This window comes from Poecilia reticulata, chromosome 3 (genome assembly GCF_904066995.2).
Source record: "Poecilia reticulata chromosome 3, P_reticulata-male-v2, whole genome shotgun sequence".
Classification (NCBI taxonomy): domain Eukaryota; kingdom Metazoa; phylum Chordata; class Actinopteri; order Cyprinodontiformes; family Poeciliidae; genus Poecilia; species Poecilia reticulata.
In genome coordinates, this window is record NC_088832.1 from 19,681,833 (window position 1) to 19,708,750 (window position 26,918).

Genomic DNA, 26,918 nt, shown 5'->3' on the forward strand with positions numbered 1-26,918 from the left:
TCAAGTTTAAGTGACTTCTGCCTCAGCCTTGATGCCAAGTTATAGTCCGTGATCGATACGGCGAGTGGTAAAAAGTTACATTTAGCATCATATATTAGCGCAAATATCACAAAAATTCCTTGGAAATATTTCCAAATTATCACAAAAGCTGTGATTTTGATAGCAAAAAAAAAACACTAAAATAATCACAAAGTCTTGGAGGAACAGCTTTTTATTGATATTTTAAAAGTTTAATTTGTTTATCAATATATTCTGGCACAACCGGCCCTTTAAGTAGATTCAGATTATTGATGTGGCCCAAAATGAAAATAAGGCCGAGACCCCAGGTTTACTCTGACTGCTGGAGTTACGATCCAGCAGAGTAAATCTGACTGCTGGTTTTACTCTGACTGCTTCTTGTTTACTACAAAGGAATATTTATTTTTTAGTTCACAGCCATTTGTGAACTAAAAACCGTCTGATTGCTTTTTTCCGTTTTGCTCGTAATTCCAGTAGGACTCATCATGTTATCGTTTACTCACATTCAGACATTATTCCTAGAACAAAAAAGCAAAACAAAGTAGCAGAAAGTAACTTTATTTCGTCGCAGCAGGACTCATGAACACACAGTTGCGTACAGAGAGGTAGCGGCAGGAACCTGCTTCCCTCCACAGGCGTCAGAAATCAGCATTTTCAGCAAACAGAGTGCAAATCATCACAGTGTAGAAAAACATTTGATTGTCAGTTCGTCACATCTGAAAAGGATCACTCATCCAGGTACAAAGGAGAATTTAAAAAGGTCTCACACTGCTCAGCGCCAACACTCGGATCTGAGAGGAAACAGAAGTTAAATCAAAGATAAGTTTGTACAGATGTAACTAATAATATCTCGTTTAGTATAAAAACTAACTTTTCCAGAAGGCTTATAAACAATACTGAGATTATTATACAAAAGCTGATTAATTAATAACACAGAAAATGTTAATAACATATAAATGAAAGCAGTTGTGTTACAAAATTGGTCATGAAAGGATACAACACTGTAAAAAAAGAGGCGTAAAAAGTCCCTCATTTCCCTAAAACCAACCCTCAATAAGCCAAGAATGAATAAATTAAAGAAGCGTCCTGGCAAAATTCACTTCATATTAGGTTTATATTCATTAAAAAAAGGAAAGGTTTGTATATTTAATCTACCTGGGTGGTAGAAAAGAGAATATAAACGGCTGCTGATAAAGGCAGTACTGGTTGTTTGGGTTGCAGTAGCCGGGTTTCAAGTTTAGCACTGGTGGGATGATCAACAATAAGCAAAGAAACATTCAGGAGGGAATGTAAATTATTTACACGTTTCATTTCTTCAAATTAAACCTTTTCAATGTCTTCCTTCAGAGAGCTGCTCGAATAATACTGAGTGAGTTTACAGAGTCCAGCGGCCGCTGCTGACAGGAAGCAGAAAGTCCCAGTATTTACAGGGATAATTCAGTGTGACATCAACAGTAGCACATGACAGAAAACGAACATCCTGCTGTTTGGTTCATCGGTGGCACGTTTATAAAGCGTTTCCGCTCATAAGCCGAAGCCTGACAAGCTGTTGTCCTGACTGGAGGAGCGCTTGTACCCCGACGAGCTGAAGTACATCTCCCCGTCGGTGCTGAGGTCGTCGTCATCGTCGTCGTCGTCCAAGTTGTTGAGCAAAGGGGCCGACGTGTTCTTGCGTCTGCATCGGGTAGAAGAAAGTTCAACTTTTTCACCCTTAAAACATCAACATGGGATTTTATCTGATGGTCAAGAAGCAAAAAGGGTTTTCAATTAAAATAAAAACATGAAAAGTATGGTCGTCTTTCCTCTGACACCGCTAAGTAAAACTGGATGCATCCTGTCTTGTGTGTAATTTAACCTCAGTGTAAATCCAGCTGCTCTGTGAAAGAGGGCAACAAGGCTTTTAAAGAAAAAACTGTTGAATTGTTGAAAGAAAGCTGTAAGAAATCATTTTTTCACTTTGCCACAAGTTTTATGAAAACAATGAGCGATTATATAGGGCTGCAACTAACTATTATTTTAGTTATCAATTAAATCCATCGATTATTCTGACAATTTTTCATTTAAGCATTTTTTTTAAAGTAGAAATTAGCATCATTGGGTAAATAATGACACTTTAAATGCAACTTTGCATTAGAAGTGTCATTATTTACCAAAAGACTTTTCATGACAACAGATTTAAACATTCATAAAGACTCATTCATGTTTATAGCAGCTGTCATGTCACCCTGCAAATAAAATGTTACTGAGATTTTTTTTAATCTTAAATGCAAAATATATAAACTTTTTGTACAGTTTTGGCTTAATTACAGCTCCGAATATGTTGTTCTACCAGAAAGTGGACACTTTTCAGTCTATATAATCCAGTTAACAATTAATCAATTACTAAATTAGTTGATAAATATTTCAATAATCAATTAATCACACATAATCGCTGAGCCCTTACATCAACATGAGAATGGCTACATGTGGAGAAAAACACCCTCCTGAATACACCATCCACTCAGTGAAACACGGTGGTGGCTGCATCATCCTGCAGGATGTTTTTCTTTTTGTAACAGAAAGCTTTTCAGATGATTAGTTCCTGAAAAAGCTTGAATCTGGGTTGGATGTTCACTTTCCAGTAGAACAAAAACCAGAAACGGTTTGCAACAGTTGCAAATGCAACAGTTTAGATTGAAGAAATGGCCCAGTCAAAGTCCTGATATAAATACAGCTGGCAAACTATGGCAAGGCTTAAGAACAGATTTCTGTCTCTAAATGCTGGATTCATGCTTTAATGGGCGTCCATTTGTAATTGTGGAGAGAAGTAAACACAGGATGAACGGCCTGCTGCACGTCGTTTTCCTTCAACATCAATACTTTTCATATAACATCCAAATAAAAGCCCTGCTGTGGTTGGTCTGAACGTATCTGTCGTTTCACCTCATCTCGCTGCGCAGGGCTTTGAGTTGACTGTTGAGCTGCTCGTTGGCTTCCTGCTGCTCGTCCAGCTCTCTGTGCAGCTTCTTCTTGTTGTGCTCCAGCCGGTCGATCGTCTCCTCCGCCTCGTCCATCTGCCGCTTCAAAGCCTTCAGACGCAGATTCAGCTGCAATAGGCGAAAGAAATAAATCACGTCCTGAGCTTAAAACGGCGGCAGGAAGTTCAGCAGACAAAGATCTGACCTCACCGTCGTTATTTAAGAGGAAAACTTAAATATGGATCAGAGAGGGACTGAAACTAAACAACAAAAAACTAAACAAAAGGGAATAAAAATAAGGTGGGGAAATAAAGGCTTTAATGAATGCAATGAAAGCAAATTCAGTCGTTTCTTATCTTACAGTCAAATATGAAGGAAGAGAAGCTTTGAAAAAGTTGAGAACCGTCTTTGAAAGTCGTTAACTATGTTTTACTGGATGTGATTAAGAGATTTGTGACCGTACTTACTGACATTTAAATGTACCTTAAATTTATTATATATCACATATAAATTTATTATTGGAAATCTCACCAAAAAAAAGTCTTGCTGGAGTACGGCCTAATCCGTACTCCAGTGTCCACACAAAACTACTCGAAAGGCCACAAATGGCCCCTGAGCCACACTTTGAACACCCCTGAATGAAACTACTGCTAAAATAATAATTAGTTATGACATCATTACTGCCTGTGTGCTACATACTTGGTCCTTCTGATCCTGCATCGTGTGATGCTCCTCTTCGATTTGCATCATCATCTCTTTCACTCTCCTCTCCAGCCTGCGGTTGGCCAGCGACAGGTTGGACTTCTCCCTATAATCAATCAATCAATCAATCAATCAATCAATCAATCAATCAATCAATCAATCAATCAATCAATCAATCAATCAATCAATATAGCACATTTCAGCATTCAAAGTGCTTCACAACATAAAAACAAAGTCATGCAACATAAAATCAACAATTGAAACAAATGCCACCGTTAAATTCTGAATCGGTTATTAGTCCCCTCACGATTACTATTTTTGGACGATAAATTGTCCCAAAACTTATTGCGATAAACGATAATATTGTTGTTTCGAGAACAACAATTACATTTATATTACATTTTCAAGTAATATAATAGTAATAATGGATAAAGACGCATGAAGATGTTCTCAAATATCAATAAACTAAATTCTAATGAACATTTAAACACTGGAACTAGAAGACATTTTAAATATCCAAGTAAAGAAAACAACAGAAACAAATGAAATAAATTATGATGTCTCTGTAAGCAAAATTATCTTCCAGAAAAAGAAAGATGGTTTCTTTCTTTCACTGTAAACTTTCATCATTCAGTTTTTGGTAAAAGAGAAAAATGATGAACCAAGAAATACATTTTTTTTTATATATATATCATGTGATTAATTGATTTATTGTTTATTGTGACAGGCCTATCGATTATGCTTCAACTCCCAACAGGTGTGTTATAAAACAACCATCATCCTGCATTAGATACGAAGTCAACACCTCGTCTTGCACTCATTACATCAGTCTGTTTGTAGCTAGTTATTAGAGTCAGAGCTGAAGGCCACTCCTTTTCCTCACCGCTCCTCTTCCTCCAGCTTCTCCTCCAGTTCTTGGACTCGAGCCTCCAGCTCGTTCACCAGGCTGCCCTTGTTGGACTGGTGAGAGCCTTCCAGGTGAGCCACTCTGGACTTCAGATCCTTATTCTAGAAACGACACAAAACCAGTGAGCAGCTCCCCAATCCACCACCAGACGCTGAACAAGCAGTGATGATGGACAACATGAACATGAATGTGATGAGAAAATGAATGAGGTGATTGTGGCTGTGTTGCTGTCTAAGCCAGGAGAGTGTACCTGTCTCTCCAGAGCCAACTTGTCACACTCCAGGTCCTGTCTGCTAGACCTCTCCTGCAGGAGTTCATTCCTCATCTGCTCCACCTGTCAAGTCCAGACACCGTCATCACTGCAGTCCCACAACAATTATCCTCATGCTCCGTCTCACCCAAACCGCCGTGGCAGCCGCCGAGTCAGAGCGCTGAACAATGGAGGCGCTAACGCCACAAACGTTCTGCCTAATTGGTGAGCTGGATTTTCCTCCTCGACTGCATTCCAACACTCGTTTCGACTATTGTCCCAGCTCTCAGAGAAACAAGAGTGGCTTCCGTTTACAAAATGCAAATGGAAGCAATTTGATGCTAATTTGTTGCATTAGCATCAAATTATATTTGAAATATAAAAAAAGACTCAAAATTAAAGATTTTTATGGCCTTTTTAGTTGAGTTTTACTGAGTTTGCTCCTTAAATCTTAAAAACAAAGTAGAAAAGGTTCATTCTGGTGTCTGATGAAGTTTAGATCAAGGTATTTCAAAATAATTTTACACAAATTGCAGGCTCATTGAAGAATACGTTGCAATCAGTGTTATTATTTCTGTTATAATATGAAAAAGTAGCCAGGAGTTTCAGTGCTTTGTTTGGAGGCTGAACCACACCCAGACTAACAACAAGAAGTTAAAAACCTGATGCAAGATATCGGCCCTTTTATCTGTGGGTTCTCTCAAACTACCTGTAAAAACACAAAACGAATAAAGAGCATATTCTGATTTATAATGTGGCAAATTAAATGTAATTTAAGTTTGAATCAATATGAAAAAACTGTTGATTTTTACAAATTTTTACCTTTCAGATAGAGTAATACCAGAATGTTTGTATGAAACCAGGAAAACCTGCTATAAATAAAAACACTTTCTGCTTGGGATTGTTGCTAATGCAGACTATGGATAGTGAGTAGTTTATTAATCTAAACAACATGGTTCTTTAAAATACATCTCCCTACAGTTGTTATTCAATAATATTAACATTACAGACCCAAAACGTCTAAATGACATCTGAAAAGTTTCATAAAGTTTCATCGTGGCACAAAGAGCGTGGATTTAGGGTACTTACATAACCAGGCAATATTTAATACAAAACAAACAGTTATATGTTGTATTTATTATGTGTACAAAGGAACTGAAATCATGATAAATTTGCAACATGTAATGCAGCCGCAATGGAAACTAATTACCCTCAATTACCCAGAAACTTTAAACAAACATTTACTAATTTATTGCGAGGGAACGTAAAACGTTTGCAAGATAACGCAAAAGAAAGTTGTTCCCTTGACCCCTAGGGCACTCCATACCAAGTAATCCTGTAAAAAAAATAAAATAACAACAGAAATTGATTAAAATTTAGAGTTTGCTTTATCTGGTTGACTGTAAGGTATTTCAGCTGCAAAAAACTTTAAAATCCAACTTTAGAAATTTGTCATCTTAACTCGTTAGAAAATAAAAACGTTATTTAAATTTAATAGTATGACAACTTTGAATTTGAATCTTTTTTCAGCATGTTATTTGGAGGAATATTACATGGAAAGAAAAACATTTAAAATGATTGTGATTTTGCCTGGAAAAGAAACAAAAAGCTTAAGTTGGTAAAGATGTGAAATTAGCTGCAAAAGCAGATACTTATTTTATTTAATCTTTTTCCCTTTTTACAGAAAAATAATATGGCTGCAAAAATGATGAATAATAATTATTCTCTTGTCTCTCAAAAGTTCCTCGTTCATTTTTATGCAATAAATTTACATGAAAAGGAACAACTGAGGTATTTTAAATCTTTAAGTTAAAATGAAGGGTTTTAGTTTGTCAACCAATCATTTTGTTTCTGAATTGATTTATTTTAAACCAAATTGTTATTTTTACTCTGCAAATCCTAACAAAAAATAATAATAATAAAACATAAATAAAGTAAATCCACCTAATATTTTTTCAAGATTCATTGTTAAGGAAAAATATCTTTAAAAAACAACAAATTTTTTTCTGTATTGATTAAAAGTTTAAATAACATTTAATTTGTCAGATTACAAATCAAGATATGCTCTTTAATCATAGATAAATAGACAATAAATCCAAAACAAAATGGGAATGATGGATTTCATTGTAAAGTGTCTTTGTTTAAAAGCAACATCAAATTTTCATGTCATCTCATTCGAATGCATAAAAATCACTGAGTGTAATGGCATAAAAATAGCACATGTGAATGCAGTGAGGTTAAAATATACCAGAGGAGGCCTCAGCAATTAATCTAGTAACACCCATCAGTTTTAAGTCGACCAGCCCAGAAAGGTGGGCTGGTCGACTGCTGCCCTGCTCAGTGGCAGCAGGGGGAGTGAGAAGTGATCAATACGGCGGTGATGGCTGTTTCTGTGGAGAATCGGTGATATTTTATGCCAATTAGCGGGTGACAGTGGGCTGCTCTGATGAACGATGGGCCCCATAACTGGTGCAGCCAGCGCGGTGCTGGAGGGAGCTGAATCAGCAGACTGGAACATGCAGCGAAACTAATCTGCTTTGTGAGAGACGGCAGGAGAGTAGAGAGGAGATTACTCTCATTTAGACAGGAGAGGAGCACCTGGTGCCAGGAGAGACGCAGGTGTTCGTCCTGCTGCCTGCACTGCAGCCCCCCTCCAGACATTAGAGCACACACACACACACGCACGCACGCACGCACGCACACACGCACACACACACACACACACACACACACACACACACACACACACACACACACACACACACCAGCAGCACTCAGGCTGCACAAAGCTCGGACGTTGCCTTGACTACAGACCTCAGCCTCATGCTGAACCAGTGGCACTTTGTCACAATGCCACTCTCTTCTCTGTGCCAGGACCTTTCCTCTTCAGGGAGAACAACGTTTTAAGACTCTGCTCTGCAACTTTCCGCTGTTTTTAATTTATGACTCGGTCACAACTTTTGAATTCACACCGAGAGGAGTATGTGATGACACTAAATCTCTTTGAACTTCAGTTATTTAAGGAGAGAAACCCCAAATAAAACGTCCATGTTTTTATAAAAACACCGTTTCTTACAGCTGCAGTAACTTTTATAAAAACATTTCTTTACATATTAGCTGAAACTGTCGGCATGTCATGACAGTAACAAAATCAAGCTGCTCTTTCTTCTCCCAGTGCTAACTGGAAACAGCCAAAAAGAGCCAGGAGGCGCATCTTAGCGCTGTCAATCACCCTACAGGTGGCGCTGTTCGTCCCCCCTCCAGCTTCCTGCCTCTGCTCTGTGCTACGCTGCAGCTGGCATAGCTGCTGATGGTTTTCCTGTTGTTTTTCCACCGTTAGCACATTTAGCAGCGAGTACATGATGATAATTGGCAGCGCTATGACCCTCCTCCTGTCTCTGATTGGCCGTTTTTGACGGTGCATTTCTTCAGACAGCGATAGTAGCTCAGGGAGGAGGTGATGGACATCGACCTTTTTACAGATTATCTGTCTCAAACTTTACAGTGACAGTTTTAACTAAAATGTACAGCAGCTTTAATAAAAGTAACATAATAAAAATCCTCTAAGGAGACATGCTGAAAGCGCGTTTACTTCATCTAAACCAAACTCCGCAGCGCCTCCGTCAGCAGCTTCATCATAAAGGAAGGAGAAGTGGAGAGCTTCTTAACAACCTGCTTGTTCTCAGACTGATGTTTCTCGGTGCCATTTCCAACTGAACTCTGCAACCTGAAAATCTGAGAAGTTTGGCAGCTTTAGTATTCTGGCTCAGGCGGCGCATTAAGAAGGGCCTTTTTGTGACGGAGGCATGAAAACCGGAGCTAGCTGGCAGGACTCCAACATGACCGATTATAAAAACTTACAGAGTGAAAAACCTGCAGAACCTCAAGCAGAAACTATGAACGGTGGGTTGTGGACATGGAGACGCAGACAGGTGAGAGACAGACTCACTGAGGACATATTTGGGACACGTGAAGTTTTCTTAGTGGCTGAAATAATGATGTTAGAAGTGGAGGACAAAGCAACAGGAGATCATTTACAGACAGAGATGGAACAGCGACAACGTCTCCCTGAGACAGGTGAGCACTGATAATGAGAGTGTGTGTGACTGTGTGTGTGAGTGTGTGTACCTGCTCTCTTCCTCGGTCTATCCTGTCCATCAGCTGGTCTCCACTTTGACGCTCCTCCTCCAGGTCCAGCTCCAGCTGAGAAATCCTGTTCTGCAAATGAGAGACGATGCATCTGCGCTGTGAGTTTGTGACGTTCTCGCTGAAAACCTTCGTCAGTCACAGCGGTTGATCTCAGAGATTACAAAGAAATAACACGGCATAAAGTTCACAGATAAAAATTAAATGATGTAGAGCAGGAGTCTGCAACCTGTGGATCCAGAGCCACAGCGGATAAAAACCTGACAAACGTACTAAATGTTTTTGACCATATATATAAACACAGGCCACTGCTCTGAACCCCATTGGTTTCTCCACCTAATATTAATTTCTCAACTCTTTCTGAGTTAAAACATTAGTATCATCGTTTCTAAAGTAATATAAACATGTTTTCTTTGCATTATTTGAGATCTGAAAGCACTGCATCTTTTTCATTATTTTCTTCAAATAAATGCTAAATTTTTGCTTGTAATTTCAGAGATGCTGTCAGATGTTCTTAGAATAAAAGAACAATGTTCATTTTACTCAAACATTTACCTATAGAGAATAAAATCAAACAAACTGATAATTTTAAATGGTTTCTTAATGTTTTTCCAGCGCTGCATGTAACTTAAAGGTTATTTTTAGATTACGGTAACATATTTGCATGTGCAGTCGATTTTTCCTCAACTTTATCTGTAATGATTAGATTTACATTATTAATATTTAACACCTCAGAGATGGAGCAGCTTGCCAATGAATTAGTCATATAACTTGGGGATAAATAAAGTATATCCAATTCTATTGTACTAAATGCATGTTTTAGAAGTTATTCCTGTTTTTTCAAGGGATATTTACATTGAACTACAACAAGATCACTCTAAAAGTAGCTGTTATCTATTTTTCTAGTAATTAGATTGGAGAGCATATGATTTTATTTTTTAAAACTTGGTTTTATCAACATCCTGTAGAAGAAAATGTATCCATCATTCTTTGTAAAGTTTTAAAAATTACATCAAATTTACTACAGTAGATATTTATCAGAAGTCAAAGTTGCCTTTTTTTTTTTAGTTATTTTCTTTTTTTAGGTTCTAAATGAATATTGTTTAGCTGGACTGAGGGTAAAAACGTCTCTTTGGGTAGTCAAGGTTGCAGATCATTACCTCCATCAGCTTCATCTGTCTGGACTTGTCATCCTTGGTCTGCTTGTTTTTCTGAGCCTCCATCTCCAGATCATGAACCTTTTTCTCCAGCGTCTGCTCCTTGAGAACAGCTTCGTCTCTTTCCGTTTTACAACGTCGCAGCTCGTCCTCCCGCAGCGACAACTGGAAACAGAAATAAAGATTGTTCCAGATGTCCAATCGGACCACAGCTACAGAACAGTGACTTCATCTTAACGTTAATTAACAGCAGCTAGTAATTTACACAAAACGCTCAGACAGATTTCAGACATTTGCTAATTCAAATGTAGCAGAATTACCTGTTCGTTGAAAAGAGAAAATATAATTTAAAAGATTCAGTGAGATTATCTGTGCAAAGATCACAGGTGGAGTTCCTCAGGGTTGCTTCAACATTCCCTCAGATTATTAAAGATTACATGCATTGTGATACAGTGATGACTCACAACTTTATATTGTTGTGTCACCAACTGACCATCACTTCTGCAGAAAATACTCATAAAATCTCTGAGTGAAAGAATAACTCCTATTTCTGTCTCTGTAGTTATTTTTATTCAGTGGGTGTAATTATGGCCACATCCATAAAAATCCTTAATTAAAAAAATTAATAAAAGTTTATTAAGAAATCCTCCTCCTGTGATCTTAAATACTGGATTTCTGCAACACAAAACAAAAATAAGACGCAGCTCATCCAACATGCAGCCGCCAAAGCGCTGACCAACACCAGGATTGTTGTCTTTAACCTTCTGAGTCCTAAGTTTCAAATCTCTGCCTGGATATTTTTTGCTTATTTTAATTGTTCGCAGTTCTTTAAATGTCCTGTGAGTAAATATATTTGCACATTTATCCATAACAACTGGAACTTTCAATATCTAGCAAGTTATTTTAGCAATTTACCGTCTATTAAAAGAGCGTCTTATCAGATTAATTTCACTCCTTGTTATGCGGGGGTGAAATTACCATAACAACCCGATATTGGCTGGAACGTGCAACGTCTCTCCTTTCAGAAACCATTGGGATTTTTCAGATAGTTGCTACTGTAGCAATAAACAATAATTTCAACTTTAGTGGAATAATTTCAAGGCTCCCCTGTGTGACCATTGTAAGACCTAATTATCCTTTTCCTTCAGAGGTAAAAAAGCCCCACCTCCACTGCTTGCTGCCCAAGAGAAATTCATCATTTACCCCAACATTTTTACAGGTTATTATGGGTTTTTTTTCATTCACATATCAAGATAATGGTTTCCTGTAAATGTAAGATGACAATCATGTATCTTCACTCCAAAAATGATCAGTTTTTACTCTTTTAAATCTCCATTCTTCGTCCTAAACCTGCAGTGTTTCTGACAATTTTAGTAATGATCTGCCTGGTAAATGTGGGAGAAAACTAGACGAACATCTGAAATCAGTTCAACCAGAGGACTGACTGGACCAGTCATCGGCTCCTCAGCAGTGGAGGAGGATGTGAACGAGCCAGCACAGCGATCTGCTCGGACAGACATCCTCCTCTTCCTGAACGCCAGCTGAACAAAGATTCATCAGCGGGGATGCAGGCAGGAAGAACATGCACACTGACCCATTTGCTCTTTGCACTCTATGCAGATGAAACTTCATCTGAGAAAAATCTGGAGCAGTCAGAAAGGGAGTGGTGGCAGTCTGCTTTTACAGCAGAATGTGCAACTGGAAGAAGAAAACACTGAGGAAATCTGCAAAGCCAGAACATTTTGTGTTCAATGAAGCCTTTAAAGCCTGAAATGACTGCAGGACCTGCAAATCCTCCGTCTTTAAACGGCATCCAGCTGAGCTTTTATTGTTTTGTTTACAAAGTTAGTCATAGAACATGTAAATAACGTTTTTCCCCGTCCCATAAAACTCTTTAAAAGCCCCATCAAATGCATGTTTACAAAAAGGAAAAACTGCAGCAGGAAATATAAGACCTTTAAGTAAGACTTAAAATAAAGCTGTATGTTTTTTAAGTGGTTATATAACACAGAAGTTATTACTCGTTTTGCATTTGAAACATTAATTTTACACAGAGTTCTGGCTTCACTGGGCAGTGTGGCATAAAACCATAAAAACTGTCAACCGCTCGGCCTTCGGTAAATGTTTGGTGTATAAATAAAGCCACATTCACGTTAAACATAAACAATCACGTTCATCTAATACAGTTTCCAATAAAAAAAACAAAACAAAACAAAACAAAAAAAATTCTCCACATTCCATTATGCTGACTAGAAAAGAGTTTCTGACCGTTAATAACGCGTAGGTCATGTGTTAACTTTTATGATTTTCACCTTTATCCAAGAATCAGTGGGATATAAAAGAGAGAACAATGTCTTTCTTTTAGCTGAAAAAGTTGAGTCGAGCATTCATAAACAGCCTGTGCTCCAGCCGTTCACTTTAAGACCATGTTTGAGGCTGCAGAGAGCAGGGGGAGGCAGAAATACCTAGAAGGTGACATCACTGCCTTAACAGAGGCCGTGATGTTGAAGGAGGAGAGATTATGAAGCTGCTCTGCATGAGCCGGTCTGACTAATGATGACCTACATCTGACCATCATCTTATCGTAAAAGCAGGGATCGCACCGTCCTTCAGCTTTACCTGCTCTTGCAGGTTTCTGGTGGTCGGCACCAGCTTGTCCAGCTCCTGTCCTTTCTCCTTCAGGTGCCGCTGCAGCTCTGCCAGCTCCCGCCGGTTCTTCTCCTTATAAATATCGATCTGCTCCTGCAGCTCGCGAGTGGACGACTGAGACGCCTCGACGATATCGCTCATCTGCAGGCCGGGGATGCAGGAGGAAGCAGCAGCAGAAAGTGAGACGTGTGGAGAAATTAAATATGTGTGGAGACGCACTTATTCATGCCCTTTGATTTGTTTTTCATTTTGTGACATTACAACCAAACTGCAACTAACAATTGATTAATCTGGCACCTTTTGCTGATTTTTCAACCAACCACTTAAAAGATGCAAGTGAACCAACAATTCAATTCCTTTTCTAAACAAGAAAATAAACATTTTACTGCCTAAAATGAATTCCTTCAGTGAATTTGGACCAAGTGAAGCTAAAGCTATGCTACTTGAAAAGTTTTGGGTGAAACATATTTACAGACAAATGTGTTTTTATCTCCGATGCAAAATTTATATGCAACGTTTCGGCTTAATATTTGCTCTGATAGTGTTGTTCTTTCAGTAAGTGGTTTTTTATTGAGTCTGTACACTCCTGTTAACAGTTAATTAATTACTTAATTAGCTGATGATTATTTTAACAATCGATTATTCCAATTAATATTTTGAGTACTAAACCAAACCAAATAGATGCTCAAAGCAGATGGAGACAAACCCCAGAAAGGTGGTTCAACGATGTGTTGAATACAACAATTTTATACGTTTTTATTCACCAAAAATTTTAAAACAGTATTCATTTCTCCCTTCCACTTCACTATTTTGTGTGAATCTATCAAATAAAATTATTGTAAGTGTGATGCTTACTTCAAAAACATGCTATTTTGAATAACACAGAAGTATCAAAGGGTATCAAATTTTTGGTTAAAAATAAAAACAAACTTGTGTTTTGTTGGAATAGTTTAAATATTTTCCAATATCTCAGTTTCTCCTCTCCGTCTTTTGAACAAAAATCCAATTAACTAACATGGATCTTAATTTCATTTGACTGAAAGTTTAACGATGGCCGACCTGAGGTTGACCATGTGAGATAAGCTCCTTCTCATGCTTACATGACTGCTCTCATTAAAGCCTGAGGTGAACCTCACCTCCCTCTGCAGTTTTTCCACCGTCCGGTCCAGCACACGTCTCTCGTCTTCAATGTTGTTCTTCATGTTTTTAAATTGCTCCTTCTGAGACTTTTCCTCCTGTAGCCGGTCCACCAGGTCCTTGTTCTCAAGGTCTAGTTTGGCCAGGTTCTTCTACAAGTAAAAGAAGTAAAAAGAAAAGTGATGAACTGGATATTTATCTGCCTAAAACCTCAAGCAGTGTCACCAGTCTTAGGGTGTTTTCATACCTGATAATTTAGTTGACTGTTTGATTGGGGACCAAAACAGCAACATTTGTAACATTTTCATCTGGTTTGGTTCTCTTTCACACTGCATTGTGTCAAATGATCCAAACTCTATAAATAACCTGTTCCACTCCTCGCCAGGTGGCGCTGCACCAAGAACCACAGAAGGAAACGACACAAAAACCTCAGAAGAGGACATGAGTGCCACTTCCTTCTTCACAAAAGACAAAAATGGAGTGGCCTCAGATTTTAGTGTTTATAGGATGTCTCTTTTGTCTTTAGTTAAAGTCTACAATCCATTTCTCCCTCCAGTGCTAGACTCTTGTGTTTGCTTAAGTTGCATTTACCCAGAATGCCCTGTTTTTGTAGCGGCCTCTGATTTGTTTGCATCTACACATGCATTCAAACTGCGCCAGAGATCACTTTAATTGAATTGAGACGTCAGTTTTTAGGCGGACCAGAGTTCATACGAGGACTCTCCAAACGAACCAGAGTTTGATTGAAGTGGACCAACCAGGACGGTGTGAATGCCTTCTTACCTGCACATCTTCCAGTCGGATGTTCAACATTCGGTTGGCACGAGACATCTCCTCCTCCTGCTCCCTGATCTCAGCCAGGGACTCTTCCAACTGCCTTTTCTCTCTCTGTTTTTGCACGTTACACCGTTAAAACATTTATATTAGTTACTGAATAGGTAAATCAGAAACCAGATTTGACTTGTATCGCGTCTTCGCACCTCCAGGCGGCCAGCTTTGTCTCCCAGTCTGCTCTCCAGCAGCTTGGCCTCGTCGATGATCCTGTTGAGTTTAGCCACCTCATTTTCCAGCTCATTCGTCCGCCTGCGCAGTCGCTCGATCTCCTGGTTCAGTCGCCCGGCCTGGCCCTCCGCTTGTCCTTTGGCTGCCTCTACCTCGGCCTTCTCTCGGACCACTGCTGCGCTGTTCTGCAGAAGGCGAAGACGTAAGGCGCTTCAGTTCAAAGAAATAATGAGTGTGTGACTCTCAGACGGAAAGCAGAGCTATGATGCATGAAGAAGCAACTCAAATGCCTCATAACAAAAGGCATTTGTCGAGCTCACTTTCTCTCCGCAGCTGGTGGGACGCTGAAGGACAGAGCCTTCCTGTAAGTCTCTCACACTTCACAATAATTCATGACTGAAGGCTGCAAAGTGAGGATTTATTGCTGCCTGACGACTGACGGCCACTAAAAGTCAGAAGAGGGTGACAATGTGACCGCTAATAAACTCTAAGTACTTATGATTAAAAGGTGCTAAACACAACTTGTGACAGAACTTGTGACAGGAAAGTAAGCAATGTACATTTTAAGATGGAAACATCTTGGGTAATAGTTGTATTTGGATGTTTAGGCAGTTGTGTCATTCATTTCATGCTTTTAATGATTCATCTAATCTGTTTTTTCTCCTCCAGGGTAAAAGGTCTGGACAATAAATCAACAACATATAGTGGGACAGACACTTGATCAATATCAATAGATAATACGTCTGATAGAATATTCAACCTCTTGTTGAATCTCTCACAGTGAGCTAAGCCAGGTTGGTGGAATCAACTACTCACTCTTTGGTTACCTAGCAACTCACTCGCTCAGTCTTTGGTTACCTAGCAACAACTTGTTGAGCAACTGCTGTTACTCAACTGCAGTTTAATTTTTTCTTCACAGAGATTCAAAGCTGCTTCAAAATAAATAACGGAGTGGAGTGAAAACTGTGGATAAAACAGGAAAGGTCACAGCATTTCAGACATTTAAAACAGTAAACTAATCTATAATTATCCATAGAAACAATTATTGATATTGACTGATATGAAATGCTTATATCGTGATTTAGTTTTTCAGCTTTACTGTCCGGATCTAGGGTAAAATAAACATTTTAAAAACAAGAATTACCCAAAAAGTTTGGAATTTACCACAGATTTTCTCCAACAAGATTAAACTTTTACATACCAATATACACACTTTACCTGAACAGCACGCAAAGTTTTGTGGTTGAGGTCTAGGCTTTGGGACAGCCATCATAGATTATGGATTACACTTAAATATATGGGTAGAAGACAACAAACTTAATTACTTGCTAATAGCAATCAGATGTTCAGATATTTTTATCTACATACTACATGACTACCGGTAATAATTTGAATTTGAATGTTTAAGTTATTGTAGATCGTATCCATTGTGGATTCACCGGCAACACACAGCCTCAAATATGCACAAATACGGCCACTAATGGATAAAAGGCAACTGTACGTATTTATGGAAAAGGCAGTAGCCAAAGATAAAAAAAAGAAAGATCAGAGAAGTGAAACAAAGAGATGGCTCCCTTATCGACGTCACCGATGAACAAGCTTTCAAATGTTTGTTTTCTGTGGCGAGGAATGTCAGATAACTGGTTTGACAGCTCTCTGTCATTTCAGCGTGGTTAGTACACACCTGCATAACTAAAATTACAGATAAAAACAGTAAAAATCTATTGCTATCGTTTTACACCTTCAACATTAGCTTCTACAGAATAAAATGTTTTAGCGCTTCAGGTCATCTTTGTGTACAGGGAGGCTCCTCTTTGTTGTGCTGCTCATGCAGATTGTCACTGAACGTGTGTGTGTGACTGAACACACACCCACACACACACGCACACAAGAGCGCGCACACACACACACACACACACCCGCCCTCTGCTGTCAGCTGTTCTTAACCAAGTGACACGTTTATTTTAGCAAAATGACTAACATTGCTAGAAAATAGTGAATCACACAAAAATCTTCCAGCTAAATTATATTTAACGTGTTTTATCTAAAATATCTTTGTGCAACTTGCACTTTATGAAACTTTATCTATATCCAAAATCTGAGCTAATCTGATAAAGTTACAGCTGCTGTGAGACCATCTTATCGTGACAGCTTTCCTTTATTTCCTTATCTGTGACAGGTGTAAAAATAACAACAAAAGCAATGGCCAGTTCATCTTGTTGTGCAGGAGCAGGGAAACATTCTAGAGGAAGAAAAGTTGGCGGACGCCTCCCTGCTTCAGTGCGTCCAGGCCAGTCAGACCAGTTCCTGCAGTCGCTCCAGAGCCGCCCTCATCGCTGCTTCTTTGATTTAAAGAGGTGACAACATCCCCGGCCCAACATGTATCAGTTTCATGTCTTTGGATCATCAAATAAGAATTTGTTAGGCAGAAACAAAATGAGGCCTTCGTATGACATACATACAGTTTCTGTCATTTTTATGTTTCAACAACTTCCTTCAAGGTTACCATTACAAAAAGCATTTGCTCCTTTCAGACTTGTGTCTTTGTTTCTTTGTCAAACTTAAATATTTTAGATGACCAAACTAATCTTAATATCAGACAAAGATAAACTGAGAAAAATACAAAATGAAGTTTTAAATTTTTTTTTAAGGCAAATCAAACGTGACTTATTGTGCAAGTAGGACTGTACACTAAATCTATAACAACATTTATATCGCGATAGACATGATCAATATCAATAGACAATATGTCTGATTTAATTTTCAATAATTTAACCAAACTTTGATCCAGAACCGCTGAGCATTCTGGGAAATATAGGCAGAGGAAAGGCTTTAGCTGCCCGGCCAGCTAAGCAAGATTGGTAGAATCAACTAATTTAATCACTCATTTGTTACCTAGCAACTCACTGACTATTTGGTTACCTAGCAACAACCTGTTGAGTAACTGGCACTGCAGCAGTTTAAGGTTTCACCACTGTGCCTCAAAACTGCTTAAAAATTAAAAAAACAACTCAGTGGAGTTGAACAGCTCAAGAGGAAATTGTGGTTAAAAGAGGAAAGATCACGTTACCAATTTGGGACTATTTCAGATGTTTAAAACAAAAAACAAAATAATTATCAGCATCAACTGATGTGAAACCCTTAAGTAGTGATACATTTTTCAGTCGTATCATCATACCGCGCAAGTAAAGTTTGACTCACTTAAAAACAGAACCTGTCTGACAACATGAAGGGATCTCAAAAAGAAACGCATCATTCAGTAAAGTTGATTTGGATAAAAAAAATTTCCAGATAAAAGAAAACTGACAACTCATATATTCACAAAGGCCATCTTTGCCAGACATTATAATTAACTTTAAACATGTAAATAAAAACTGTAGGAATCTTTAATAGAGTACGTATTTCTTCACAGAGAACTTTAGGAAATATCTGCACCAAGCTGCCATTTTGTCCCCTTCAAATCTCTTTGGCTCGTTTCAGAATTATGCTGATTGCCATAATTGAGGTGAAGCTAAAAATAAACAAAGGGGGTAAGAGAGTATGAGGAGATTAACACAGTGTTCATTGAAATAACAAAAGCACTGAATAACAACTAACAGGACACCAGAGCAAACCCCGTACTTTCTTTCTGTCTGTCCCACTTCCCACCTTAGCCTGCATGTGTTTAAACTATGAATAAGGATGGTGCTGCTGCTCTGTGACAGGAAGCAGGATGGAGATGAAATAACATTAACCTCCTTTGTTTTCAGACTCTCCCTGGCAATGTTATTTTTAATTTGAGTCAGTGCAGCAGGCCTATAAGATAATCAGGTTTATTTCTAACTAAAACATAACTGCTTGCATGAAAAGATCCACTTTGTATCCAAGAAAACACTTTACATTTACTTATCGTTCAAATAACAATACTAAAGCTCAGTCAAAGTAACTAGAAGATGAGAAATTAACGTTCAGCAAAACATGACTTATTATTACAGATTGATTCCTTTATAATTATGCCACACAGTCACTGTGAACATGATCTATTTTCTCCATTTTCTACCCTAAACTCTGAGTTTGACTTGGGTCTCTGTGTGTACTCAAGCTGTTTATTCAAAGTTGCACATTAACTAACTCTGTGCAGTCTTTGAAGCGCAGAGCAAACGTCGAGGTGAAGTGCATGTTCCAGGTCGTGTGCTGCGCTTACATCGCCACTCTTTCTTCTGGACTGACCGGCCTCTTTTCTTTTCAAAAAGCAAAAGATTGAGTTTCAAAATCACAATAGAAACTGATTTGCAGATAAACTGACCCTGATGTATAAATAACATCTACAAACCAGGCCAACAGAATCAGAGTTTATAGTTCAGTGAAGCTGCAGAGCAATAAATTAGGGCTGTGTACAGTTAGAAAAAAATTGTCATATTATTGTTTCATATTAACATAACTTCCAACATTATTAACCCACAATGTTTTCACCATTTCCCCTGAGCTTTCTGAGCTTGAGCTTCCTGATCTTACTCCAAATACCTCACTGTCATGGTGCTCAGATGGAAATATTTAATACAATATTTAACCTAATCCACTTTTTTTTAAAACATTTTTAAAATTGCTTACTAGTGTAATTTTGATTTTGATACACAAACAAGAAAAAGTAGAGAATAAACACCCACTAAAGGTAGTTTAATAGATAAATATTACTGTTTCTGTCATTCTAAACCTTATAAAGTAATACAAGTTTAACAAACTGTATTAGCTCAGCTATCTGCTATCAGCTATCTTCTTTTTCTCTCTTTTTCTGTCACCACTCAAATTGCAACATAAATAAATCCAAAGTAATTTCTAATAAAGTTTTTTTAGATTTAGATTGCAGCATTATAGCAAAAGTTATAATGCTGCACTTGGGAAAGTAAATCTGTTGGGCTTCACCTTGGCACTCAGACAACATTTCTACCATTTTGGAAAGTAACTTATATGGGAAAAGTGTAGCACTATTTTAGCCAGCTGACTGGCAGGTTTCAGCAATAAATGGGGGGATGGACAAAACTGTACTACTCTATGCACTAAACAACCAAAAAAGAAAAAAATCAGTTCAGTCTTGCATTTTATTAAAAACACTTTAACTATTTAGAGATACAATATAAGCTTGTCACCATGAAAAGTAACCCAGTTAATTGCATGATAAATGAAAACGAGCTCAATAGTTTCCATTTGGATGATTAATTGTTTTTCTCTTTTTACCAAAGACTGGACAACAAAGGGCTTCAGTATTGGTCTCAATTAGCCCCGTTTGTGGAGGACAATTTTGTTTACAGACTTCAGTATACATTTTATTTGTTGTTTTTGTTTGTTTATTTTTGATATCTGAAATATTTTTCAGTTCCAGTGTTCAATGCTGATTAGAAATTAAAGCCTATTAGTTTTTGAGAGGACAGACTTGCATCATTATGCCATTTCCAAATTTTTAGTGGCTTTGAATCTGAGTTTTTAAAAACCTCGACAAAAAGAAAGAAAATGCTCTTGCCTGGAGCCTGTGCCCGTTTCTTAAATCAGCTGTTTGAATTTACCCACAACTTTCAAGGTGAAGAGGCTTCAATAACCCTTGCAAAATGTGAATAAGAGCCTAACTGATTTCCTCAGCTATACGTATATTAAAGACACAGTACCTCTGAACACGATGAACCGTCCAAGCAAAAGGTTAGAATGTCTCAGACTGAAAGGAAGGATTGAACAACTGGAAGTTTTGGCATCTCTTTGGTCAAGGGAGAAGGTAAATCGTGTCTTGTCTCAGAAAAACAGAAACACCTGCCAGCTTTTAGAAGGATCTCTGTGAGAGGGCCATACTGCACATTTACTGAAGCATTACAGTAACCATGGTAACCTGCGACCGTACAGAACCTCTGCGAGATCATTTACCCAGACAAGGCGACACCTGAGGCTATGACCAGAACTATTTTTATTAATTTTTATCTCAGAACAAAGTAAGGGGGAAAACGTGAACAAGAACCTCAAAGATCTTATTATTTCACGTTGGACGATTTGTTTTCAGTACTCCCGGTGACTTCATTAGCTGATGCACACAGAAATCACGAATAGTTAAAGAAGAAATGAATCATCCAACTCAAAAGTTGGCACTTTGACTACAGTCACCAAAACTACAGGGCATTCATTGTTGTAAATATATTGCATCACTTTCAGGTCTCAGAGACAGTATTCAGACAAGAAGCATCGTCCTGTCTAACTTACAGAGACATGTTCCGGTTTGACGGTCAAGGGCCACAGAAGATAAATGAAAGACGACTCACAAGACAGAGAGGAAACACCCAAAACACACAACAGTTCAAGTACAAAGATTAACAACTCAAACACGGAGGCCTCCATCTGCGCACCAGCTAACAATCATGTTAAAGCAACTCATGTCAAGAGCAACAGCCTAGAAAGAGATCAAGGGGCAAAAAGGAAGGATTTAGCTAATTCTGCAAAGAAAATGAAACAAAAGAAAATTGACCATTACAACAGTTGTGAAGATGAATTTGAAAAGCTCTGATGAATGTGGAGCTACTGAATTTTAATCAGTGTTTCCATTTGTTTAGTTACCCGTAGCAATGAATGGCAAGGTGTTTATGAGGTCACCACATGGAGAAGAAAGAAACCAAAACAACACAGACTGTGAACTGGGACTTCACAGTACCTTTCTGAAATCTGAATTTAAACATTTCAGTGGAAGATCCACTCATCTCAGCATGCTGAAAGCTTGAAATGTCTCCAGCTGATGGCATCCAAACTTAGGCTGGGCAATAAAACAAAAACAATATATATAATGCGATTAATATCTGATCAATATTAACAGAAAATATGTCTAATAGAAAGTTGATAATTTCACAGAAAAGAGAACTTGAGTCTTTAGCCGCTCAACTTCTAACTGCCAGCTAAGTAAGGTTGGTGGAATCAACTAACACACTCTTTGGTTACCTAGCAACAACTCACTCACTCATTCTTTGGTTACTTAGCAACAGCCTGTTGAATTACTTGAGCAGCAACAGTTTAAGGTTTTTCCACTATGCCTCAAAATAAAAAAAAAAAGGATCAAGGTAGATTCAAGGGAAAAAATGAGAGCAGCAGATCCAGAGGAAATTCTAGACAAAAGAGGAAACGCCACATCACCAGTTTGGCAGCATTTAGAATATTTGAAACAAAAAACAAATCAATAATTATCCACATTGACTGATATGAAATGCACATCTCTTGATATGTTTTTTAGCCATTTCACCCAGCCATAATTCCAAACTATTTTCTCAATAATTAGACTTCTTAGAGAGCATTAAACCTTCATCCCCAAATGGTCAAGAGAATATTAAGGATTAAAAAGGGTGTTTATTTTACATCTTTCATCCTAATACCCACACACTATATAAAACAGGGTCACATTGGAAGCAAAACACCATAATTCACAGACCTCATTTATACATGGATCTGGACCTTTGAAAAAGTACCTTTCTTTTATCATGTTCAGGTCCAGATATGGCAACATACAATGCAAGATAAAAACCAGTGTTACAGCAATTTCAGCATTAATTTAACTAGATAGTCAAGGTATCCTTGATGTTAGACCTGATTCCTAGAATAGAGTGGAAACTTCGTCTAAACCACATAAAGTTGCCCAGCAGCATTTCTGAACCAAACACCTTGTGGCAAAAACCCCCTGAGTATTTAGTTCCTGTTCCTGAGATGGTTCAAAGCTATCAGACTACAAAGTTGTCACTATGACTATTTGAAAACTCGGAGGAAGTCATATTTCACGTGGGATAAACTGTTAATTCCTTGCTGTCTGCGTGGAGATCACCATTTCCTCCCTGCCTGGCCGTCCTACGTTTCATTCCTCTTCTTTCCAGCCGTCTGGTAAATCGTCTCCCAGAGCTTTGCTGGGGAATACGGCGCTATCATCAAATATACAGACTCACGTTGGAGTCTTTACCTCCACAACAAGCCTGAGGGGGAACTCTTCTCTGGGCTGTGCAAGTTTGATGATCAGACAGCGAGACTTGAGTTCACACGCTGGTAGAGATTAGTAGAGAGGCGGGCTGTGTTAGGAGCGAGGCCGGGAAATAAACAGCGATCAGGTGAGCAGGAGACACTGTGGAGTTTTGAAATTAAAAAATACAGAGTTGGGGATTGAGGTTACAGATGAGGGCTTGATAACAATGGTTTAGGTCAGCTGGCGAAACATAACAAGACCTGGAAATGATGCGATAAGCACGAGACTCCATCTCTAAAGTTTGAAAGGGCTGGGACCTATTAAAGCCTCCATCACTGGGAATCTGGAGCGCTGCAGAGATGGGGACACGACTACTGCGCCCTGAGGAGGCCAAAATGAAAAGATATGAGCCTCTCCCACAGTGGGAGTGGGTACAGTGTAACGGAGCTGGAGCTGAGTAGAGATGAAGGTCTACAGGGTGCACATTCTCCAATCTGACCCCCACATTCCTGAAAGAGAAACCTCATCTCCTCCAACCCAACATCATCCCTGCGCGTTTCTCACACGCAGGCACAAAGCAGCGAGACCGCTTCCAAACGAGCAGATGGCTTTTGTTAACACCGATCGCCGTGTAATACTTGTGAAAATAAGCTAAGTCTAATCGGTACGTCCAAAATTTTTCAACCCAGATAAAATTCCACAGATTTCAGCCCATCAAAAACACAATGCAGCTTTCAAGTTAAGACACAAAACAGGCCCCCCAATTCCTTTCACCGGGGTTGGCCTCGCACCCCCTTTCCTCCAGCACACTGACCCACTTACTCAGCACGTCCCAACCCCCGCTGCTTTTATTGTGTGAAACAAACTCATCATTCATTATTGACCGAGGTCCACAATTGCCACCCACTTTTTTTTTCCGGGGCTCAGAAAGAAGAGGGGGCACGGCACGCCCGGGGGAACTGCAGCTCATTAGATTGGTGATGGGTTGCCACTACAATTAGCATGCATACAGAGCAATTTAGTGTTCCACTTTCCAGCATTCTTACATGGCCACATAAGTCCAATGGCATATTGGAGCCATAGTAGATAGGAAGAAAAAGCGCAAATTTCTGCCAAAAAAATGCTGAAATTTTTAGATTAATCTCAGAAATTTTCGAAGAAAAAAAACAAGATCCACAATTTGAAAATTTGGAAGAAAATAACTAACAAATTCTAAGATTAATCTCAGATATTTTCTAGGCAAAAACATGGACATTTCTGAGTTTGAAAAGTCAAAATTTAACAAGAAAAAAAACTCAGAAATATTTTAGAAAAACAAGTCTAAATTTTTGAGTTTCAAAAGCCAAAATTTTTTTGATTTGGATATTCCTTAGTTTCAAAAAGAAAGCAGCAGTAGTGAGACGTTCCTGAACAGATTTTACTTGGAAAAAGTCTCGACTGCTTCTTGGCATTTATTTTTTTTATTAAATTGCCTTGATGCTAATTTTATTTTTTTGGTGGAACATTTTTTACTTTTGAAACTCTGACATTACTTTCTAGGAAATTTCTGAGATCAATATCAAAATTTCTGTGCTTTTCCTAGCAAATTTTTCACTTTTCAGACTCAAATATTTCCAAGTCATTTTATTATAGGACATTTTCAAGATTAATCAGACATTAACATGATTAATTAGTCCGTAATTACACCTTTTTTTTAATCTACATGTCTCTAATACGCTGTCGTACCTCAACGTTGATGTATTATTATCTTCCTTGAAAAAAGGAAGAGAATACTTTGGATCTAGATGAGGTCAGGATCTACAATTTTTTATAACAACTTAAATTTCTGATTATCGTCGATTTATTTACACTTTTCTTAAAATGAAATCAGAAATATTTTTCAAAAACTGGCTTTTATTTCAACTAGCTCTTCTGTGAGTTGACCTGATTAAAGTTAAAATAATTAAAATCTTTAAAACAAGCCTGACAAACAAAATGGCACTGATTATGGAAATCAAAGGAGTGCACGGGAGAAAAAAAAATCCCGATTTTCCCCAAATTTGACTAATTGATCAAATTGATTTATCCCCCAGCCTTGGGAATAACACAGTCATATTTCAACATTGGAACTAACGAGAACAACAAATGCGGCTTTAGAAAAATCCTGCATTGAATCAGACGGAAAAAACTTCAGTGAGTGACTCATTTATGCTCCAAAAGTGAAACAATGACTTTATCTGGCCAGGTGTTTACAAAGCGGCAAGGCTAAACCCCCGATGACAAACTCCCAGGAGAAGCAGGTCCTCTGTTCAACAAAAGGAAATTTCCTCATGGATCTTTTTTTGCAAAGCGTCGCTGAGGACCCGCTCAGGCCCGCAGGAAGCCCAGAACAACGACGACTTCCACTCTTTGAGGCAAACAGGACGCACATGAGCCACACGGAAAAAATGATGCTCAAATTGTGCGACCAGTCTCTATATCTCTTGTAAACACGATTACACGTCCAGTTTTGATTCAACTTTACCCGTGAAGCTACCACAACTATTGACCCTCCGCAACTACGTCACTTAATCGAGGCGCCATGATGGACGTCGGAAGTGAGGGACGGGATTATTGAACAGAGCGACTGAAACTGTTTTCCAAATTTGTTTTTGCTAGTTTATTCATGGCTTCTACTTATTCGAGTCGAGCCAATTCGTCTGTGAACGTAACACACCTGGTTGAGGTTCATAGACGGCGGTGTAAGTTTGAAACGTCTAGCTTAGAAGCCGACCCGTACTTCCTCCCTTCTGACGTATTGATCAAATTACTGACTTTGTCTGAATTCACACCACATGACTTTTATCACAATGTCATAAACAGCGTTCCCCTTACACCGGAGTAGATTTAAAAACTTACAAAAGACGAGTTGCAAACCATTTTTCTACATATATGCTAGGCTACATGACGGCGGCACTGTCTCCATGGTTACTAGACGCTACCTTCTCCATAATGCGATACTACATATCTTTCTAATCATACTCGCTAAAAAAGTATATGAACATTAGTCTTTTTATCTTGTAAAAAGCGTTCGCTGCAAATTCGCGGTTACACCGAGGGAAGCGATAGAAGCGATATCAGGTTACAGATGTCTGTTGTTAGACTAGCTTTAATTTGTCTGTGAACGTAACACGTCTGGTTGGGGCTCATACCAGATGCTGTTTTGACGTCCGTCATGGCGGAGTTCTGGACAGCGTGACGTCACAATTCAATAAAAGTATCCCTACGCAGAAACCTACAAGATTCATTTGCAATTCTTTTTTTTTTTTTTAACATTTTCAAGAGATCTCTTCCTGTAAAAATGTTTATATGAATAGTAACAGGCTCAGATAAGAACACGTTTTATCATTTTCCCATGCAAAATGATAAGCTACATGTAGATTGCAGATTGTTCTGCTTATGCAACTCTGAAAGAAACTGAAAGAAACAAAATTCCTAGCTGTAGATAAATATAGTTTTCAGTGCTGCCCATTCTGCATAATTCATGTTGGCCAAAGTGATTTAAATCGCTACAAAATGAAAAATCTAAGCTCTTTTGCATTCCTTTGCAAACATGCAAACCATCTGCAGAAAACCATCTGCTCATCACATTAAGACATCTACACTGCTAAGGTTGGAATTTAAAGGTTAATTGAAGTCAGCTGCCGCTCTTCCAGCAAGGCGTAAAGCTGCCACTGTGGTAACAAGATATTATTTACTAACATCAGCTACAATGCCTTGCAGATTTATTCACATCGTCTGAACTTTGTCAGATTACAACCACAAACTTCCAGGCATTTTATTGGGATTTTATGTGACCGACAAAATGTGTTTGTGGAAAGAGAGGATGAATGAGTTTTTCTTATTCAACAAATAAAAATCTGTCCAGTATGTCGCCCCTGAACAAAACTCAGTGGAACCAATCAGAAGTTACTTAAATAGTAAATAGAGTCCACATGTTGTAATTACAGTTTGTTGGACAAAAGCAGGAAGAACAGAAAGATGTCAAATAAGGGAATAATTGATCTGGGAAACCAGATTTAAATAA

At 38.4% G+C, this 26,918-nt stretch overlaps 1 protein-coding gene across 3 annotated transcripts in view; it reads right to left on the reverse strand.

The window, feature by feature from the left end:
* Positions 1–560: 560 nt before the first annotated feature.
* Positions 561–26,918, reverse strand: part of cgnl1 (cingulin-like 1) — a 42,180-nt gene continuing 15,822 nt past the window's right edge. For 2 of the 3 annotated variants that reach the window (XM_008405379.3, XM_008405378.3), the window contains exons 9-19: positions 14,904–15,110; positions 14,707–14,811; positions 13,923–14,075; positions 12,757–12,927; positions 10,141–10,302; positions 8,963–9,052; positions 4,835–4,918; positions 4,561–4,685; positions 3,675–3,783; positions 2,941–3,104; positions 561–1,693 (exon numbers count right to left, since the gene is read on the reverse strand). In XM_008405379.3, coding sequence (XP_008403601.2) covers positions 1,543–1,693; positions 2,941–3,104; positions 3,675–3,783; positions 4,561–4,685; positions 4,835–4,918; positions 8,963–9,052; positions 10,141–10,302; positions 12,757–12,927; positions 13,923–14,075; positions 14,707–14,811; positions 14,904–15,110 — 1,521 coding nt within the window. In that variant the 3' untranslated portion in view covers positions 561–1,542. The remainder of the gene's footprint in view (positions 1,694–2,940; positions 3,105–3,674; positions 3,784–4,560; positions 4,686–4,834; positions 4,919–8,962; positions 9,053–10,140; positions 10,303–12,756; positions 12,928–13,922; positions 14,076–14,706; positions 14,812–14,903; positions 15,111–26,918) is intronic. The other variant, XM_017304156.2, reaches the window with a different exon arrangement.